At 37.3% G+C, this 22,178-nt stretch overlaps 1 protein-coding gene across 16 annotated transcripts in view; it reads left to right on the top strand.

Moving 5' to 3' along the window:
* Positions 1-22,178, top strand: part of LOC107690382 (myocyte-specific enhancer factor 2A-like) — a 113,986-nt gene that overhangs the window by 55,244 nt on the left and 36,564 nt on the right. For all 16 annotated transcript variants that reach the window (XM_016488708.1, XM_016488706.1, XM_016488704.1 and 13 more), the window contains one exon: positions 2,717-2,920. In XM_016488708.1, coding sequence (XP_016344194.1) covers positions 2,717-2,920 — 204 coding nt within the window. The remainder of the gene's footprint in view (positions 1-2,716; positions 2,921-22,178) is intronic.

The raw sequence follows: 22,178 nt of genomic DNA, 5'->3' as shown, positions 1-22,178 counted from the left end.
AAAATGTCAATTTAATGATCTTTGAGCCACTTCTGTATCACTTTGCTTTGTGACATGGTAACTCCATCATGCTGGAAAATGCACGGATCATCACCAAATTGCTCATGGATCGTTGGAAGAAGTCACTTTTGCAGGATGTTTTGATACCATTCTTTATTCATTGCAGTGTTTTTGGGCAGAATTATGAGAGAGCCCACTCCCTTGGTTATAAAGCAACCCCACACATGGATGGTCTCAGGATGCTTCACTGTTGGCACATCACAGGACTCATGGTAGCGTTGTCCTTTTCTTCTCCAAACAATCGATTGTCCAGATGTCCCAAACAGTCGGAAGGGAGCTTCATCAGAAAAAATAACTTTGCACTAGTCTTCTGCTGATCAAAAAACAGTGAAATTTGTTTTTTTGTGAAAAGTTCATTTTTTGGCCAATGAAACTTTTAGCAATTATTTAAAATGCATCTGATCACTCTACACAATAATCTAGAAACAATGTGAATGAACACCACAACAGCTTAAGCAGCAAACTTAGCAAAACACAAAATTTATGTCACTGCCAAAACTTTTGGCCATGACTGTATGTGTATATACTTCATATATACAATATGTATATATGTATATTTAAAATAAATGCTGTTCTATTGAACTTTCTGTTCATCAGATAATCCTAAAAAAAAGTATCACTGTTGTTCTGCTGAATACACAATTAAGCATTGTAGTCACCTGTAATGCAGAACATGTGAGACTCCACCTATACAGTTGGACAGAAAACAGTATGGATTCAGAGATGCTGCTCATTGGATTGCATTGCATTGTAACATTTGAAATGAGGGTTTCTGCAAGCTGTGACCAATTAAAGTTGAACAAAGCCAGCTCATCTGCTCAGCTCTGCTTTGTAGGTCAGTGAAATTGGCGGAAGTAATCATACAGCTCTCTCTCCCCCTCTCCCTCGCATGCACATGCTCTCCAACTTCTTTTCGCCCTAGGCACAGCTTTCCATGGCATCTCTGTAAGTTTTGCCATGTGCATGACACATCCTGCTCATCTTGAGCGTTCATATGCTCATCCATGATGTCGTTCTGACGCTTCAATATTTTGAAAGTAAATCTGCTGCTATCGTCGCTGTACAACACTTGTTAAACATGAGAGCTGAACGAATGCATAATTCATTTTCAGGCTTTTGAAGGATCCTGAATGAGCTTCTCATGGATAATAGGACACATGCTTGGCTTGGCTCACTGCATAGCTGGAACAAAAGCAAAGCGTATAGCTTGGTGCATAATGGCTGGTCATCTCTAGAAAAGTCAGATAGTTATGGGTGTGTCCTGCAGAAGCGTATGTGCCGGCTCGTGTTACAGCGATGGCCCTGTAGGAAAAGGCTGTCAGAGGATGCAGGCAGGAGTGATGGAGCTCGCTGTCTCCCTAATGGGCTGATTGCACAGGCTGTGGAGCCTCTGTTGCGTTCCTCACGCTGACCTTCTGTCTGACCTGCCATGACATCAGTGTGGCAGCTCTGCTGTCTGCTTGACTCATTATCTCGCAGTAACATGGCCCAGGATAGATGGAGACCACTAAAACAATTAGACTTTATCAGATCCCGATAGACAGACCAAAACCATTGTAAGGGTCTCCACCACAACAATTTTGATCTGTGATTTAAAGTAATGGTTTAGTTATGTGTTAGCATTCTATTAAAGGAATTTCCTGAGCTTCTATCAACAGCATTTGTGGCATAATGTTCATTTCTACAAAAAATGATTTGATTTATTATCATATATAAGCTGTGACTTTAACCAGGTAGTGGTACGCCTCCCACCAAAGGTATCCCTCAGAAATTTTCACTTTGACTAGTTTGTTCAAGAATGTTTCCAAATAACTTGTATACCTTCAACATACTTTGTCTATGCCAAGAAATGTAAGAAGATGTGATTTCAGTGGACTTGTATAATTTGCTTTGATTGAGGAAACATGAAAATATACAGTTACCATTTTTTTCCTTTGATTTAGTCATGTGAGTTTTGCATCAAATACTGTATCATTTTTGGTAATCGAGATCTGGCAGCAACAACACATTTTTCCACTTGGGTGAGCAATTCGTCGACAGCTTTTCTTGCGAATGAAATCACCCACATTCCAACAAACCAATGAGAATGCGCAACAGTGATGATGATTCTTGACAATTGAGCAAAGGTGCCAAATCTGTGTATCCATTTACCCAAATTCTTTGCTGGCACAGATTTGCAGAAAATTACCTTCATTTGGCAAATAAATAATTTATAGACCGTTACGTACATGTTACCAACATTTTATTATGTAAGCTTTATGTTACATCTCAAATGACAAGGGAATGTATATTAATGTTTATATTAACTAGCCAGTCCTGAACTCATTCTCTCAAATGGCTTGGGTATGCATAACATTCACAGTTTATATGGACTGCAAATCCCTGATTTATATATGTATGTTTTATTTTCCGTGGTTGCCACAAATGCCGTCAGTAGAGCATAACTTGTTTTGAACATAAAACATTACTTTATTAAGATTTCCTTTTTATTGTTATTAATTGTTGGGCTAATGAACTAGAGCAGTACGCTATTTTCCTCTGTATTCTCTAGTGATCTTGATTGACTTTCTATATGCTAACATAAAGCAAATATTCTAGTATATCTATGTTAACATTTTACTGAGCATATCTTCATATTTTCTCTATTATCCCACAGGTTACCTTCACAAAACGGAAGTTTGGTTTGATGAAGAAAGCTTATGAGCTCAGCGTATTGTGTGACTGTGAGATTGCCCTGATCATATTCAACAGCTCGAACAAACTCTTTCAGTATGCCAGCACTGACATGGACAAAGTCCTACTTAAGTACACAGAATACAACGAACCCCATGAGAGCAGAACCAACTCTGACATTGTAGAGGTGAGTGTGGCCTACTTCTGATTTCTGTAACAAACAATCTTTAATGATTGAATGATTTTTCCATTTAATGTAGTGTAATTTCAGTACTGTGGCCCCAAAAAGTAATTGGGACAATTTTGGACATTGACATCACATTTTAAAATGTTTGACTTTTATTGAATTAGATAATAGAACATGAAACCAAGTGACTTATTCAAGTATATTTGGCTAGAGCTTTTCTTAGAAATATTTTTACGTCTTGTAACCATTTTTGCTTTACTTTTGCTTTTAACTGGCCCAAGGTGAATTTTTTTTAAATGTATGACATGAGTTACCCTCGTGGTGTGATATTTTGTTATATAATGTGCAAAGTCCAAATACTTTTTGGAGTCAATGTATTTTTTTTTTGTATATTTTAATTTGACTACCTCTTTGTATCAAAGTATGAGACAATAATTCCCTCAAAATATTTAGCCTTTTATCAGTACCTAGTTCAGCAGTCAGTTTTAGGTTGAAGTTCAGAAATTATCTATGCACAAATGTTCAGCATGTGTGTCCCATAGTGCCATAGGGGACAAACTGATGTCTGGACAGCACGTAACAGTTTCCTTCTCATCCGTGCTTAGACAGGGTTCAGGACATCTGCAGCCGCTGATAAGTCCAGACGTACTTAAGTACTGCATCTGACAAAGGGGTATAGATCATGTAACTGGACACATGGCACAGAACATCCTCTTTTTTTGTCCAACATTCATGTTTGCCTCAATTAATGACTGTGTAAAAAAATTCAGTTTATACAATTCGAAAATTGTTTGCTCATCATAAAGCCTTCCCAGCTGGCCATATGAGTGCTGTGCAAACCAAAACCATACTACTGTAGTGTTCAGTACGCAGGAAGCAGGATTTGCCAGGCATGCACTGTCCTCATTTGTCAAAGCAACATTCCAGTTTTATAGGTCGAGACAATGTGTGAGCAAAGAATAAGATAATTTATGACAGAATTTTAATTTTTGGGTGAAGTACCACTTTTACTTAAAATAAGTCTTTTACTTAAAAAAAAAAAAAAAAAACGGCATAAAAGAAGTCAGCTGGGCTGAGCTATCTTTTATTCATGCTGATGACACTGCTGGTGAATTACCTGCATGGCAGAGCTGCAGAAGAATGCACAGAGCCATCCACGAGGCTTGAGCTCTTCATCAGCGGCCCATCTGCTCTCTTCCCTGCACAGAGAGGGCCCTCACTTGCATTAAAAATGAATGGACACACTCTCCCCCCTTATGTAACAGCCACCCCATGTCAGCTTTACCTCTTTACAACAGCTTTTAAAGAGGATGCTGTGCCCCCTCTCAGTGACTTTATGTCTTTCCCTCTGTGATTTTAAAGAATGGGAAATCACTGTGTTCTGTGTTGCAAAACATCCTCGTGCAGCACTAAAGAGCCTCTTTGCTGTTGTGGATTGCAATTCGATGTCTTTTTAGAGTGAAAAAATGTTAGCTAAATCCTGTAAGTGTCTTGTAGGACACCCACAAACACATGCAGAGACATGTACATCCGCACAATCAGGCGTCAGCAGATTTCTTTCTGATGCTTACTGGTGTGGAATGCAAGCTGCCGCTTTTCCCACGTCGGCCCTCCAGCCGCTGTGGAGGAGCCTGACCCAATGCATGAAGGACCCCAACAAAGCAGCCTTGTCCCTGCTCAGTGGGCCAGCATCTACTCATAGCTGCAGAGATCGCCCACAGCCAGATCTCTTTCTGTGGCCATGATTCCATAAAGAAGCAGAGCAGAAATAAGCTATTGAAGCCTCCACTCTCTTTTCCTGCCCAGCTACATGTTGTATAGTGCTGGAGAAACCAGCAGCAGAGGTATCAGCCCTGGACTGCCATCAGAAGTGCTTCTGACTTTGATTCTTGTTGAAGGCAGTATGACTCCATCGAGACACATGTAAAGATCTGTGCTGGAGTTATATAGTATACCGATATAGCCAAAGGATATCAGTACCCAGCAATATTGATTTTATCCATAAAAACACAGGCCTGTGTTCTCGTATTATACAGTGTGACATTCTGAAAGAGGATACCATATAGTGATATTATTAATCAAACAGCATGTATAAGGAGGAAACAACCCAGAGCCCTTTTAAGAAAAGTCAGTCCACTCTGTGGCCATCTAGGCAACAATTCGTACAATATAGGCACTCAAGTTCAGCTCCTGTTTAGTTCAGTGGGGGTAAATTCTTCAAACCTTTTGACTTTCCATTTTAAAACGGTTTTGACAAAATGGCGTTGTTAAGGTTGCTGCTGTATTTGCAATCATGCTACACTGAAAACTGAAAAAAAAAAAAATTCTAGTGATCGGATACAATTAGTAATTTGTATTATTATTTATTGGTATTTGCTGATGTTAGATATTTAATTGTACAATTAGTTCCTCTTTTTACATTTGTACATAAAATTAAAACACTAATGATTAACATTTTTAATCTTTAGCAAAAAAAATAAATAAATAAAAAATAAAATAAAATATATATATATACAGTATATATATATTCACACTGTGTACATAATAATGTTCTGATGTAACTGTAGCATTTAAAACAGCTTATTTTAGTTTTTAGTGTTCTATTGATTTAGTTTACACAAAATAGTACATAATTTTAAAGGGGTCATGGCCCTTTTTTATTATGTTGTACTGTTCTCTGAGGTCCACTTATAATGTTATCAGGTTCTTTACATCAAAAAACATTATAATTTAGAAGTAATAGGCTATTTTTCTGTCCTGTTTTGATGCCCCTCATCGGAACACTCCGTTTGAATAGGTGTGGTGGATTGTAAACTCGGAAGTAAACGCCCACTGCTATGATTGGCTAACAGCTGTGTATGTTTGACAGCCTTCATCCTTCATAGATGGATGCTGCTGTGATTTAGGTTAAAAATGCATAAGTACTCAGTACATATCAAATGATCTGTAATAAAAGACAAAGCAATAGTGACCACGTAATAAAAAACAGTTACACTTGTGTGGAGTCGGATCCAATATAGTCGCACAGCATCGTCTTTTAATATCAATCTTTCTGAAAATCCTGTGTCGAATTGTGCCTTGTTTGTAAATGAATCCACTGTAAAATGAAGTGAAAAAAGGACCAAGTTCTTACTGACGTGGTCTGGAACTTCATTAAATATAAAGTTCATCCACTCTTTCCTAATGTTGGGATCCGAAGGAAGGCAATGCAAAGACTGTGTTTTTCCACAACTGGGCACTGTACAGCTTCTTACTGTCTGCGGAGCCATCTTTATTGTTTGATTTCTGCGTAGACCTGTGTTTGCCTCTTTTGTTAATTACACCATGCGCGAATCAGTGGACGGGACTAAACAGGCAGTGATGTCGAAGCAGGCGTTGATCTTCTTCTGCGGAGGTGGGGTTTAGCCACACTATTACACCGTAAAGTGGCACATTCCACAACCTGTCGTTTTGGCTGATTGGCTTCAATATAAGCTGTTTTTAGACTAACAAGAAAGTTCTGAAACTTACAGGATATTTTTATAGTACAATGACCTCATATATGTCAAAAGATCAAGGGAATTTAGGTTTCTCAGTTCATGACCCCTTTAATATTAGCTATTTACTTGTCATCAGCCATAACATGAAAATGATTATTGACTTCAATATCATTATAAGCCTGAATTTTAATAGGGGTACATCCCTAATTTTTACAGGCTATATGTTTGGTTTTAGAGATTTTTTTCTAGAGAATCAAGACTGTTTAAAATGAAATGAGGCTGTTTTGACAACATTTCTTTCTTACAGGTGCCATATTAAGCACTGCAGTTTCATACTCTTGTGTACTGTATTTGAAATAACTTTCTGTCTGACTGTTTGTCCATCTATATAGAAACTGCTTTCTAACAGATCTAGTGTTATTTAACTTATGTAACCATGGTTCCCTGAGTAGGGAACATGACCACGGGTCACGACGAGGCGTCCCCCATAGCGACCCCTAGAGGACGCAGTTCGAAGTTCCCATGAAAGGGAACTCTCATTTCCATTTCCTGCTGTCTGGTGAAATGTGTTTCACATGGAGGCACTTATCTAAATAAATAGATTGTGTTAAAGTGATAAATGCCACACAAACAGTTGCACTTTTTTTTCTCATTTGTCCTTTTTCTGTCCTCTACAACAAATGCATATTTTGCAGCTTTTTCATTGACCAGCATAAATTCCTGTTCCATGTGAGAAGCCAAATCAAAAGTCACATTCCTACTTGCCACCACCATCTGTAGCAAAAGCCCTGGCCTTGTGTAGTCAAGGGAACAGATGTATTGCTTTCCACAGATGGAAGTGTGAGTGGGGCACAGTGTGATGGCTAGGCTCAGGGCTATGGACTTTGTCTCAAGTCTGGCCCGCAGTCGGTACCGGAGCGCTAGACCGAGATCACCACGCCTGAGCAAAAAGTAGCATGTACATGTGTGTTTTTGGTGTGTGTGCACCTGCAGCACGATGGTTCAACTTCAATAACACTCCAGGCGACAGGTGAATCGTTGCGTGAAATCTCCCTTTGTGGATCCTGTCCACTTCTCTGTCTGATTAAAAGTGGCCGCGATCCCATCTGTGTCTCCCTTTTCAAAGGCTGTGGGTCTGAAGCAAGCCCTTTTATTTACTGAGTAGCAGCGCAGGATTGATGGAGCGTTTCCTCAGAGGTTACAGCATGTCCATTCAGCGGCTCGCAGGGGTCTTTAAGGACCACTGGCACAGTATTTGGTCTCCACTAGCACACTTTGTCCTTGTTCTCACCTTTTGCATTGCTCAGAGAATGTGAAAGGAAGTGGAGTTGAACCGACTTTTTTATGTATGATGGACCTTAGTCTAGAGATTGTGCATAATAGCACAGCCCAACACATTTCACTTTTATAAGACCGTGAAAGTTCTCTGACCTTTTGTGAAAGCATAAGTTAGGATATTGCTGGTTTTAAGCCATATTCACTGTTTTTCTAATAGAAAAAGTTAAAGGAATGTTCTGGGCTCAAAACAAGTTAAAAGCAAAAACAAAAGTTAAAAACAAAAATTTTATGATGCTTTAAAATGCAATCTTTAGCAAATCATTTCCCATGTGCATTATATTGTTGTGATCCCTAAATTCAACTTTCAAATCAATTAAAGTTTTTAGAGTTAGTTTATTTTTTATTAAGACAAAGTAATACTAATAGAATACTGCTATTGTACATTTATCAGTTATCACCAATATCTTTAAAATAATAGTCTCATTGGTGGAAAAATCTTTTTCTGGTATCTTTGTACATACAGTATAATGGGGAATTTGCAGTTTTTATCGACATTACATGATTGTGACAAAAAAAAGTTGTAAAATAATTTTTCTCACAAATATCTCAGGTTAACATGTATAATGTTTAAGTCTTGTGCATACAGGTGCATCTCAATAAATTAGAATGTCGTGGAAAAGTTCATTTCTGTAATTCAACTCAAATTGTGAAATGTGTATTAAATAAATTCAATGCACACAGACTGAATTTCATTTTCCAGCAGGATTTGGCACCTGCCCACACTGCTAAAAGCACCAAAAGTTGGTTAAATGACCATGGTGTTGGTGTGCTTGACTGGCCAGCAAACTCACCAGACCTGAACCCCATAGAGAATCTATGGTCAAGGGTATTGTCAAGAGAAAAATGAGAAACAAGAGACCAAAAAATGCAGATGAGCTGAAGGCCACTGTCAAAGAAACCTGGGCTTCCATACCACCTCAGCAGTGCCACAAACTGATCACCTCTATGCCACGCCGAATTGAGGCAGTAATTAAAGCAAAAGGAGCTCCTACCAAGTATTGAGTACATGTACAGTAAATGAACATACTTTCCAGAAGGCCAACAATTCACTAAAAATGTTTTTTTTATTGGTCTTATGAAGTATTCTAATTTGTTGAGATAGTGAATTGGTGGGTTTTTGTTAAATGTGAGCCAAAATCATCACAATTAAAAGAACCAAAGACTTAAAATACTTCAGTCTGTGTGCACTGAATTTATTTAATACACGAGTTTCACAATTTGAGTTGAATTACTGAAATAAATTAACTTTTCCATTAAATTCTAATTTATTGAGATGCACCTGTACTTTCAAAACTCTATTCTAAAGTTTATCCTGGTGCAGGGTAAATGTATTAGTGTACTTTACATGTGACATTTGCTTGTTTTGACAAACTAAGGGATGAGCTAAAATAATTATTTGTGGTAATAGAGCATAACTTTCCTTCAGTTCCTTTGAATTTAATTTGTTATGGAATTTCCTCTTACTGTAAGTCAATTTCAGTTAATAAAAAGGTAGACAGATAAAGACAATAGTATGAATGAGCGAAAATACAGTCTTTACAGTTGTCCTGTCTAAAGAAAGTCCTTACAGTTCCTGTTGTTCCAAATTGAATTCTGTTTGTGCTGCAAATGAAAAAGCTGCTGCAGGTAATTAAAATAATTAAATCATCCTTCCTCTTGTTCCTCTCAAACTGGAGGTAATTAAATCTCAGTAGCCCTATGCTGGTATTCTGAATACAGGCCTCTCAGTGTGCACATAGGATTCCTTGAAATCAGATATCAACTTCACAGCAGATACGTTGCGTCCATTTGTCCCTTTTACACCCTCGCCTCTGTTAGATGCTCTCGAGAGCATTACTCAGCCATGCTAAAATCAGTCCATTCTCATTAGCCCAAATTATCATGGTTTGAACACATTAGCAGTCCCAGCTAACAGCCGTTCTATTGAATGCTGGGTAAAGTGTGGAAGCTGCAGGCTTACATACACATGGCATATGTTTGCTTTCATTAGATTTACATGTGTGACTTTTTTTTATACCACTGTCACCATGTTGCAAATAACTGAGCTGGTGTGTGTGCCGTTGTGAACGGCCGGCTGACCTTTTGCAATACTGGGTTGTTGTCTGAGGTGTTATGTACCTGGCTCAAATAGTAAGCAAATCAGGGAATGGTTCAGGCAAATGTTTTTAGGCCTCCATTAGAGGCTTGCATTGTTGTGTGTGGTTTTAAAAAGCAAATGCTTTTTGCTTTCCTGAAGAAATATTCAAAGGCTGACCAGTGCAGTAGACTGGTAGTACCACTAGAATATTTAAACAAAGAAAGCATATTGTTGTATGCTGAAAGGGAAAGTTCACCCAAAAATGAAATTGTCATTATTTAAAATAATAAAGGTTTAAATAATTTTCATATTGGGTGAATTGTCCCTTTAATGAATTTACACTGAGTTTTTGAAAATTGTCCTCGTAGCTGGTCTCGAGACATTCTTTTGAGAATTATTTCCTGGCAAAGACATAATCGAGAATCGCAGGATATGTAAATCTTGACCATTCCCAAATGTCAGCACTTATTCTGTCTGTTCTCCATGAGATTCCGGTTTTGTTCCATGTGAATAACACCATTGTTTTACCACAAGCACAGGACAAAAAGCAGTCACTCTGCCTTTCATCTGAACCTTTGATGCTGCATTCGGCATATGAGCGTCTCCAAACAGCCGTGCAAATGCATTAGCTATTCTATGCATATTCATGTTTGTACAGAAGCTCTTGAGATCATAACGAGAGCTCACTCACAGTTTCTATTGGTTCTGGATGTGGATGTAGTAAGGAGCCGGTGTCTGCGGAGGAGAGGAAGGAAATGAGGCTATGCTGTATTGCTGTGAGACTGGGGGAGGGAGATATTTTTGATAAGGGACTTTTATTCATCACTCTGGTTGAAGGCAAGAGGGGACTTCTGATGTCATTGGGGCTGGGGATTTTTGGGACATTCACCACAACCCACAACTCTGTGTTATGTCAGTAATGTAGCCAGAGCTGTTAAATCAATCATATTATCCAAGCACTTTGGTACGAGTGCTACAACTACTCACTAGGACTTGTGAAGTTTTTTCTATAAATATGCACACTTTACAATATAATTGCATTTATTTTTATAGCTGCTGAGCTGAATTTTACTGTTTTGTTGGGAGCTTTGCATTGAATTGTTTGTGCTGTCAGTCAAAGCTCATGCGGTGATTAAGACCCGACTCTTAATGAATGCAAATTGGCACATCTGCTTCTGTGAGCTAGCTGGCCAGACTGTTCAATTAGCGTGATTGATCAATTATCCTCCTCCTGCTGATGTGAGGATGAGGAGAGTGGAGGAAAGAAGGAAAAGCAACAGTGCGAGAAGTGAGAGATGGCGAGGAACACTTCGGTCCAAATCCCTTAAGTCTGCCTATTAAAATATGCTCTTTAGATATGATTAGACTAAATTGATAGTGATGGAATGATTTAAGTCATGCTTACACTTTAAGCAACACAGATGTAATATTGACTTTGACAAGACAAATTGGAATCATGGCATTTTTCAGGAAAACTAGTCTGTGATGTTTTTAAACGGCCAGCAAAAGTCCCTTGAATATAGCGTGTAGATCCACCATTGAATTAGATGACTATTGATGTACAATTTCATTATACTAAATTTGGCATTTTAAAAATTAGCAGTTATACTACCGTACAGAGGTTAGGGATAGGTCTTTTTTTTTAATGTTCATCCAGGCTGTATTTATTTGATAAAAAACACAGTTAAACAGTAATATTATGAAATATTTTTACAATTTAAAATAATAATAATATTTTGAATAATAAATAATTTACTAATTACTAATTAACTAATATTTTTCTATTTGAATATATATTCAAATAAAATGTATTTCTGTCATGGCTTCAGTGTCACAAAATCCTTCAGAAATAATTCTAATATGCTGTTTTGATGCTCATATAACATTTCTTATTATCAGTGTTGAAAACAGTTGTGCTGCTTAATATTTTTGTGGAAAACGTAATACATTTTTTTTTTAGGATTGATTCACTTTATAGAAAGTTCAAAAGAACAGAATTGATTTGAAATGGAAGTCTTTTGTAACATTTTAAATGCCTTTACTGTCACTTTTAATTAATGTATACTTGTATTAATTTTCTTACTAAATGCATTTGCAGTATATATATATATATATATATATATATATATATAAGAAAGGAATAAAAGAAGAGGTAGTGAGAGTTTGATTTGGAGGGTCAAGAACAGCAGTAAGGGTCAAAACACATCTTTTCCCAACAGCGGTGAATCCAGATGAAAAACTCATCAGATGAGACACAAGGCAGAGAGTGCTGAGCCCTGATGGATGAGCACTGAATTCTGGGAATTATGGTCTGTAATATGCTGTCCACTTGCAGCCTGTCCAAAGGGCATGTTCATGTCCACTGTTTCTGTCTAGTTTTGACGTCTCAGCCTGCATGCCATCATTAATATAGAGCAAAATGGTGTAAGAAAATAACGTAATATTCATGTTAATGTGCTTCTGTTAGGTCTTGGCCGATGTAAATTACTTTTATTTTTATCTGTGCATGGAGTGTGTAGATTTGTGTTTAAAAACGCGTACATGCAACTCCTGTTGATAAGATATTGATGTGACTAAAACAGGCAAATATGACAAATATAGGAAATGTATGCAGAGCATGTGGCCGCAATGGAGAGATAAACATATTTCTATTTTATTATTTCATCTTGCTGGATTTATATAGTTCTAGTCTTATATAGCCACAGATCAAGGGTATTTTAGACACAGAATGCAGTGGAAACCCCTTTACAGTATTCACAATACAGCATGGCCTTGAGTGCCTTATCTTTTTATTAAAATTGCTGCTTCATGATAAATATTAAGAACAAAAATGTAAAGTAAACTTCTATTAACACTGTAATCTTTTATTTGCTTACAGGCCTCAGTCACCATTCCCTTTAATTGTATGGGGAAAAAAACAGTGACTGAGGCTGTCATTCTGTTTCATTTTGCATTCCACAAAAGAAAAAATGTCATACAGGTTTGTAGGGATGTAACGATTCACTCAACTCACGATTCGATTAGATTCGATTCACGATTTTGATTTCACGATTCGGTTCGGTTCACGATTTTATTATTTCTATTTGAATATATATTCAAATAAAATGTATTTCTGTCATGGCTTCAGTGTCACAAAATCCTTCAGAAATAATTCTAATATGCTGTTTTGATGCTCATATAACATTTCTTATTATCAGTGTTGAAAACAGTTGTGCTGCTTAATATTTTTGTGGAAAACGTAATACATTTTTTTTTTAGGATTGATTCACTTTATAGAAAGTTCAAAAGAACAGAATTGATTTGAAATGGAAGTCTTTTGTAACATTTTAAATGCCTTTACTGTCACTTTTAATTAATGTATACTTGTATTAATTTTCTTACTAAATGCATTTGCAGTATATATATATATATATATATATATATATATATAAGAAAGGAATAAAAGAAGAGGTAGTGAGAGTTTGATTTGGAGGGTCAAGAACAGCAGTAAGGGTCAAAACACATCTTTTCCCAACAGCGGTGAATCCAGATGAAAAACTCATCAGATGAGACACAAGGCAGAGAGTGCTGAGCCCTGATGGATGAGCACTGAATTCTGGGAATTATGGTCTGTAATATGCTGTCCACTTGCAGCCTGTCCAAAGGGCATGTTCATGTCCACTGTTTCTGTCTAGTTTTGACGTCTCAGCCTGCATGCCATCATTAATATAGAGCAACATATAATTACTCTTTTGTTGGTTTTGATTGCTTCTATTGTCCTCATTTGTAAGTCGTTTTGGATAAAAGCGTTTGCTAAATGACAAAATTGAAATATAATGTAAATGTAAATAACAGAACTAAATTGAAATTTTAAAACAAACCCCAAATGAAAATAAATAATACAAATAAAATAAATCTCTTCATATAAACAAAACAAGGCTTTTATACAGAGGCAAGATGAAAAGAAAAAATACCATCTAAACTTTTCTAAAGACAGTAAGTTCCCCTCAGACTCCTACCCCTAATTGAATCGCGATTTGTTTAGCATCTCAACCGGTTTGAATCGTCACATATATGAATCGATTTTCAACCGGCTCACAGTTAATCGTTACATCCCTACAGGTTTGGAATAACATGAGGTTAAGTATGTGATGACACGATTTGTTATTTTTGAGTGATATATAATGCCTTGAATTGGCATTCTTCTGCTAGAAGATAAAGTCCCTGAAAATGAACAATAATTCTACAGGTGCTGCACAGTCATATACATGCTATAGCTGTTGTAGTGACCAATCAGCATCCAGGACTGGAACTATCTGTTTCATAAGCAACGTTCTGAAATTGCTTTTTACATTTGTCAACATTTTAGCCTGCTGTAATGAAGAGAGAACTCGGTTGCCTCTCAGTATGTGTTGTTAATACCATGAAAATGACAAATTCATCCCTCTCTTAGGTGGCAGTCTAATGGGAGTATTACTTATACGGCCCTGTTGATTAAGACTTAGCTGCTAAGCTCATTTTCCAAACATTAGGGGCAGTGTGTCTCAGAGGGGCCTGTCTGGGCTGTTTCAGAGACAGATCAGGGCTGGAGTGCTGGTATCTTTAACGGTGACATACCCAGATAATAGAGCCCTGCTAACAGGCACCATATTCAGGCCTGAGTGTCCTTCCAATCACATTTGCCCTACCTTATGTGGGGACAGTAGACTTAACGGAGCTCTTTCTGCTCTCTTGTTCTCAAGATATCAGGATGTTATCATTTGATACTATTGGAAAGACAACCCAGGGATAAGATCTTACACTCATAATTGATCTCGTTTTAACCTGGTCCATCTTTTTAATTTGATTGCGTCATTGTTTCAACACTGTCAAAGTAAATTAGGCCACTTTCAAAGTTTATTCACTTTCAGTGATAGGGCAAAATCTCCACCTGAAAGCAGGGGCATCTGAGTCCTTCCTTGAGGTTTTGGCAGGCACGGCACTAAGGGATCACTCACTCACACAATGACGCCATTCACCTCACGCTCTGGAGCGGCGGACGACCCCTACGGTTCTGGACTATTAACCTAGTCTGCGAGGATTAATCCAAAAGGGGTCAGGGGCTTAATTTGCGCTTGATATGCACAGATGACAACACACAAGAAAAGATTGCATTTTAATTGGCAAACGCTTAACTTAGTGGCTTGACTTTGGGCTGGCCAGGGGCCAGATTGACTGTGTGATCTGCTAAAGCCGTGTTTGACATTTGAAAAGGCTGAAGAGGGATGCATGGTCAGTTACACTGCTCGGCTCATCCTGGGTGGCTCTTTAAACTAATCACACAGCGTCCTCAGTTTTTCCTAAAATATATTTATAAATGATGGCATTATTTATTTATTTATTTACTCACTCCATAGCATTTTTAATTAAAAATATTAAATATTGCATTAAAAGGTCTTCCAAAAACTTTTTGACAATATCTCACTCAGTGAAATAATAACATTTTTTTTATTTTTTTTTTTACAAGTTAATCATTTTCCTTATCTTCATTTTCCCTGTTTAGCAGCTGTCAGTTCTGTTCATATCTGATTTTCACACTGTTTTGATAAACTACTTATTAAATCTGGTTTAATTTCCCTCATGATCTGTAACATATCACTTCATTTCAGCGATCTCTGTTTCTTTCTATTCTCAATTCCCACTGCTCGTTCTTTAATGTCTCATCTACTGCCACTCTTATCCATTCCCTCCTCCTTTTTTTTAATCTTTTTACTTTTTTTCGTTACGCCTCTTACTCTCACATCTAGCAGTCTTCATATTAAAGTGCTTATTAAGTCAAACCAAAATGTCAGCAGTATTGACATAAAGGAAAGGTGTCTTCTTTAGGATATTCTGATATATATGCTATATCCCTCCAATATGATTTTTAATAGTGAGCTGAAACCCTACATTTTAATTGTTGTGTACACTAAGCAGGACTTATTTTATTAGTCTGCCTTTTGTTTGATTTTCTCATCATTTCTATCACCAGCGATGGTGGTTTTGAGGTGTGAACAGCGAGTTGCGGCACACATATCATTTTGAATTTTGGTTAATATGCTATCTTGGTCTCATCTGACCACAAAATCTTTGCTCTCATTGCAACTGGGTCACTTTTTTTTTGGCAAATTATTGTAGTGCTTTCACACATTCTCAGCTACTGAACGCTGTAGATCCTTCAGAATAATCATTGGCATGTTCAGGCAAAGTTTTAGGGAGTGTTTTCTGGGTTCTGAATGGTTTGATGTACTTTCCACTTGCTGATAATTGAATTAACAGTTCGGTTAGACTCTTTAGGCACTATTTTCACAGCTATTCTTTAGATGTACATCCTGAATAATAAGAGTGTTAACAGTGTTTTTGTCCTGATAATGTTGTAGCTCTTTTAATGATTTACAGGTACAAACAATTGTTATGTTTCATAGTTTTACAAAAGAAAATTATCCACAATTAATGAGTCACATGGAGGTTATGTGGATTATTACATTTTAGGGTTATTAGATATTTTCATAACAGGATGTTTTTGCATGCATTTCTACTTCTAATATTTGGGGTCTTTAAGTTCTTTAAGCACAAGTCTGATTGTGACAAGAAGTGCCTTCTGCATGTGAACTAGTACATGAAGATTTTATAAGGAATGTTTGACCTCATCTTAAAGAGGCGGTTTACCTCATAAATAGTTCAAGTAGAATTGTTTTCTTATCACTGGGGTAAATCAATGACCAAACTGTGGCAACAGTTCACCTGTTTTGTCAATCTGCCCACTAAAAACAAACACTCCTTTCTCTAAGTAAGCATAGTCTTGGTATTTTCTGGAGGAAAGTGTTGTCATTTCTGCTAATTATAATAAGAGGAATCAGAAATGTATACGTTTAGGGCAAGAATTAAGATAATACTACAGATATCTATAATATATCAATTGTTTTTCCTAAACAGCACTGAAATTACACAGAGAATAATTGGAGACTGTTGTGGTTGTCTGAGCTTTTTCTCCTTAGAAGAATTTCTTTGCTCAGATTTTCCAAGATAGCAACGTCTGCAATCTGAATTCACTTATTTCAAAGTGAAAATTTTTCTCATCAAATTCTTACAAGACCACATAATCTCAGGCTATATATCCACATCCATTTAATAGCTCTGTACTATTACTGTATTTCACCTACTATCATGTTTGTTTCTATTTTTATTTATCATAAAGAATTTTAGGAGAAACATCTAACAAGTTTATACTTAACTGAAACTTAACTGAGAATTCCATTATAATTCTAAAAGGGCCACTTTTGAGCAATAAAACTTTCCCTTTGGATACTATTGATATTTGAAAGAGGTTGTGAGAAAGAGTTTGACTTTGACCAGAGGATTGTAATTTTGTTAATGGATAGTGTCATACAGAAAGAGGAATTTGTTTTTGCAATCACATTTTATTTTTAATTTGCCCAGTTACCTTGTTTTTATGTATGTTTAGTTTGTGCAACTAACAGTTTTCAGGTTGAATGTTACAGTATACATTTAAAACATTGAAATGAACATTCACTTATTGATAGCCTGGTGAAAAAGTCACATTTTGTAAATGAATGGCCTATTCTTACTGGAGTGAAGTACACGTCAGGTTAAAAAAGTACTGTCTTAATATACCACATTGAGCTGCAACAATAATGGTGTTGAATCAAGCCTCCTGCAGCTTTTCAAAGTGCCCTTTTTTATAGGACAAGGACTCCCTTTCCTCTGGACTTTCAGTCTAGAACAAGAGCACAGCCCCTCTTTGGAGCAAGCCATTTTCTCTCTTCTGAAACAAAGAGCTACATTTGGTTCATTCTTATGATAGCCATTTTATAAGACCCTGTGTCTCTGACAGCTCTCTAGATGCAAGGTCTGAATTCGTGGTAATTGTTGTTCTTTTCTCTTTCACATGTTAAGTGTGACCAGGTTGCTGTGGAAACACAGTTTGGTGTTTACCTCACAACAGAGACCAGCAAGAATCAGAGGCAACAGAATAGTCCTCTTTTATTTAAAGTATCCCTCCCAGAAACAAATATAAAGGATGTACGACATGAAAGGATTTAAAGTAAGGCTGCATGCCACATCAAGCCAAACTTTATGCTTCCAAGCAACCACGTAAGTGGAAAATGGACAAGTACACGGCCATATTATCTATGACACATCAGTTAGGAGAGCGCATTTTAAAAGACTAAGGGTCTTGTGTTCACTGTACGTATTGATGAACGCGAAACACTGAAGCATATTGGTCTTGTACTCTCTCGCAGTGCTCTTTGAGAACATCCCTGCTCCCTTTGAGCATGATGCTTGTTACCTGGTTACTGCCAAGAGATTATTTTTTTCAGCACATGTCGTGCCTCATTGACGTCAGAACCTCTTTTTCACCCCCCACCTCAATCCCTTCTCTCTCATTTTCTAGCAAGACTGATATTTTTCATTTAAAAACCAGACCTTCTTCAAGAGGCTGAAATAAAAAGAAGACAAAGCAACAAAAGGCCCAGAGCGAGGTGGGTCTTTGGTAAACATTAGTCTCCGATAAGACTAATGAGGCAGGCTCTAATCTCAAGTGCTTGAACGTAGACGCGCTGACTCTGAGCAAATAACCCTGGTGCTCATTCACAGAGGAAACAAGAGGGGGACGAAGCACGCCGCAAATTATTGACTAATTCTGAACTATCATTTTCACTCTTAGCTCACTGGATAAATACGCTGTTTCTCATCTGCATCTCAGTGCTGTCCAGTAAATCTGTACTTCATCATTGATAATCGTTTTAAGTAACTGGTATATTTTCTATTCTCATCTTTTCTGTTTTATTTACTGAAGCTTATAATTATCTGTATGCTAGTTGTCCACCTTGTTAGAGTAGCATTGTTAACATTATTTTAAGGCTTTCCAAGGAACATTTGGCAAATTGGTACCCACTATATTTCCCTTTAACTGGCCCACAACCAGCTGCCTACATATAGTGACTAATGAAGGGACTAAAAAGTTTTTTTTACTGGTAATGAGACAAATGATATATTTGGCAATTTGAGATTATCGACATTGAAAGATTATCAGTATTGATTGTCCAAGTTATTTGACTTGTGACGTGGAACCATTTCCTATTTATTTAAGAGACACCCAAGCTTGGTCTGGTATTGCCATGATTTCAACCTTGAATCAGAGCTCCTACCATTTATTAAAGGCCAGTTTATCAACTGAACTAATTATTGAGTTTAATCTGCTAATAGCTTAGTGTAACGAACAGAAATCAATAAAGCCATCCTTCCAGTCAAGACTGACAGCAAACCTTAAATTTTAATAGGTAGTCTAGCATAAGCTGTTGTATTCCTTTATGATATTAAATTCTTTTATTATGTATATTTAATTATTAATTCGAATTATTTTATGCATTACAGCATATACTTTACTGAACATTTGGTGGAATTATGCTTATTGTTTATGGAATTATGCTCATTGTCTCTTGCCAACAATGAGATTAAAAGATTTAAAGAAATAAAATAATTATATAACTCAATATATAAATTATCCTCATTGTGGATCTATGGATAGATTTATATTTTCATTTACCATTATATATTTAAAAAAATATATTTTATTATTATGTTTTATTTTTAAGTAAATCTTGTTTAAAATGTTTTCTTTTTATAGCTGCAAGTTTGTCTCATTTGCTATCATTTGTTTGCTTTATATATAAATGAGCATTTTCAAGGTGTCTGTTGACTGCTTGTTTTGTTTAACTTCACAAGTCATTGTGCAGCATAGAAGTGCTGAATGAAAAAGTGCGCTAGAGCAGTCTCATCTGGTGGCTGTCTTCACCTTTGTGCTCTCAGCCCTGTTAAGTCCTGATAGGTGTGCCCATGACAGATCCATGCCTGCCCTCTCCTCTATGGGTTCTTTAGGTCCTCCAGGAAAAACATCATATTGATTGACAAAGAAAATATTTCTGTGTGAGACATCCCTGCATTCTCATAATATTTCTCGAAACATTACATACATGCAGTATGGACATGACAGCCAATGATAACAAGCAGCAGTTCCTAAATAGGGGACAGTTTTGAGGCTGGTATGTAATTGATAGAGCTTTTCTTTGCATGTGATTTGTGCTAGAGTCTCCCAACGGTCCCAAATAAGAGCTTTCAGTCATTGTCAGTGTTTAGATGCAGTTAATGGAAACAAAAATTGGAAACAATAAAGGGCCCTGTCTACTTGAACTTAACAAACCTCTCTCATCCCTCCTTTCTTTTTCCTGGTTACCATCAGAACCAGTCCCTAGATAGCAGGCACAAAAGCTAATGGAAGTTTCCTCTTTGGCTATTGATTACACTCCAGTGGGAGGGGGGAAAAGCATCTCCGACACGGGCAAACATGATTGAATGTAATTCAATAAGAGCAAGAATGGGACCTTCTCTCTCTCTCACTGCCTCAGATACTGTTCCATGGTTCCCAGCTCAGTGATCTGGCACGTGTTTACAGATTTCAGCCATGAATTATTCTCAATGACGTAAGGCCAAATAGGCTCTGTAATGATTTCAACACCGATGTGAAAGATCATGTTTACTTACTCCAGCATGATTTGTAATGTAGAGGGTACAAGGTTTGGTGAAATTATTATTCGGCGTTCAGGAACTGGCACGTGTAGCGATGTTATGCTTTCAATTAAAATTCTTTCACTTTCAGCAATGTCTTGTTTGTTCTTTGCTGGAGTGGGTTGAACTGATCTCAGTGGTGATGTGGACCACCTGAGGAAGGATTTAAAATCAGTTGACACTGCTTATGGTTTGGGTTTTGCATATGCTTTGATTCATAGTAAAAACTTGGCGGCTCACTACGGATTTGACTTCAAAGAAAATTTTATGTATAACACATTCCCAAATGTCTCAGATGTGTTAAGGTTGCATGTACCTAATTTTACAAAACTAATTTACAATTGCAAAACAAGGCATGATTTGGGTAGTTGCATGCAGGCAAAGCGAAGAAATGCACACCTACTCTGTTTCTTCCTTTCCGCTTGTATTAGTTTTAGGACAGCAACACAGCACAGAACACCCGATTTACTGAAGAGTAAAGTGATAACCTCTCCCATAATGCCCTCCCTTTTCATGGAAACCAGAGAACTGCTCTGTCTGAGTCATGAGTAGGAGTCTTCTTCTTCCACGAAAGACAACCGTGTATTCAAAGTAAAGTTTCATTGCAGATCAGCCTAAACAATCATTACGTTTCTGTGCGCTTATCAGGATTACGGACACTTGTAGGTGTATTTACAGTATCTGTATCCAGTGTCTTTTTAATCAAAGAAAGCATGTTTGACGTTTTTACGTGCGAGTTGTCAATCTGAAACCACCGTGCTTTGTGAGTTCAGGAAATTATGTTGTTCACTGTTGATGACCTGAAAAAAGGCAAAACCACTGACCACCTCATATATAAATGCCTGTGTGAAACAGTCCACCACAAGCCCACAGGGTTGTTTGTTAAATATGTTTGCCAGCCCATTCGTCACCTCTTTGCCCCATCCTTTGACTTACCGCACCGCACAATGTGAGTATCAAGGCCGCGGTGAAGGCCAGCGGTTTTCAGGGGGCGAGGTGCTCGAGGAGAGGTGCGCTCTCACAGATTGATGAGACCTGCTCAGTGGCATAGAGTGTTACAGAACAGACGTCCTGCTGGCATAGTGGGACTGGAGAGCAACATCGTTGGAAAGAAACTTGAGCGATGACTTTGATATGCCTTCACCTCAATTTTGGTTTCAATTCCCAATCTGCTCTCATGTCTCAAAATACTCTTGATTGTGAAAACGTTCCTTCCCTCACTGTGGCTGCTAATAGCTTGATCAAACCCGCCAGCATACAGTCTGTGAACATCTGCTTGTCTTTGTAGGAAACTATTGCTCCTGGTAGTGTAACACACTCTTACGAGCTAATATGAAAAGGCGTATTCATATAAAAGCAGCAATCTCAGCGGTCAGCCGATGGTAATTAACCCTCTGGGGTCCGAGGGTGTTTTGGGGCCTGGAAAAGTTTTGACATGCCCTGACATTTGTGCTTTTTTCAGTATCTTAAATACACATTAATGACTAAAGTCTGATTACACTGTAATCAGCACAAACTGTGCTACAATAATACACGAGCAGCATGAATATAGCCTACATGTTTGTGTTTTTGAGAAAACATTTATGCATGGTTAGTAAAAAATGAAAATTTTTAAGTCATTAAAATAAGGCCATAAAACTCATACATAACATTTGTTCACAAGACTTTTGAGAACTGATCTTGAAGTCTATAGAGTTTTTGCTTCAAAATTATGTGAAAATCATCTTAATCACTCAGTCACAGAAAACAATATATTGATTTACATTTTCTAAGACAC

The sequence above is a fragment of the Sinocyclocheilus anshuiensis genome, unplaced genomic scaffold (genome assembly GCF_001515605.1).
Source record: "Sinocyclocheilus anshuiensis isolate Anshui unplaced genomic scaffold, SAMN03320099.WGS_v1.1 scaffold609, whole genome shotgun sequence".
Taxonomy (NCBI): Eukaryota; Metazoa; Chordata; class Actinopteri; order Cypriniformes; family Cyprinidae; genus Sinocyclocheilus; species Sinocyclocheilus anshuiensis.
Note: the sequence above shows the minus strand (reverse complement) of the source record. Positions and strands in the feature narration are given on the sequence as shown.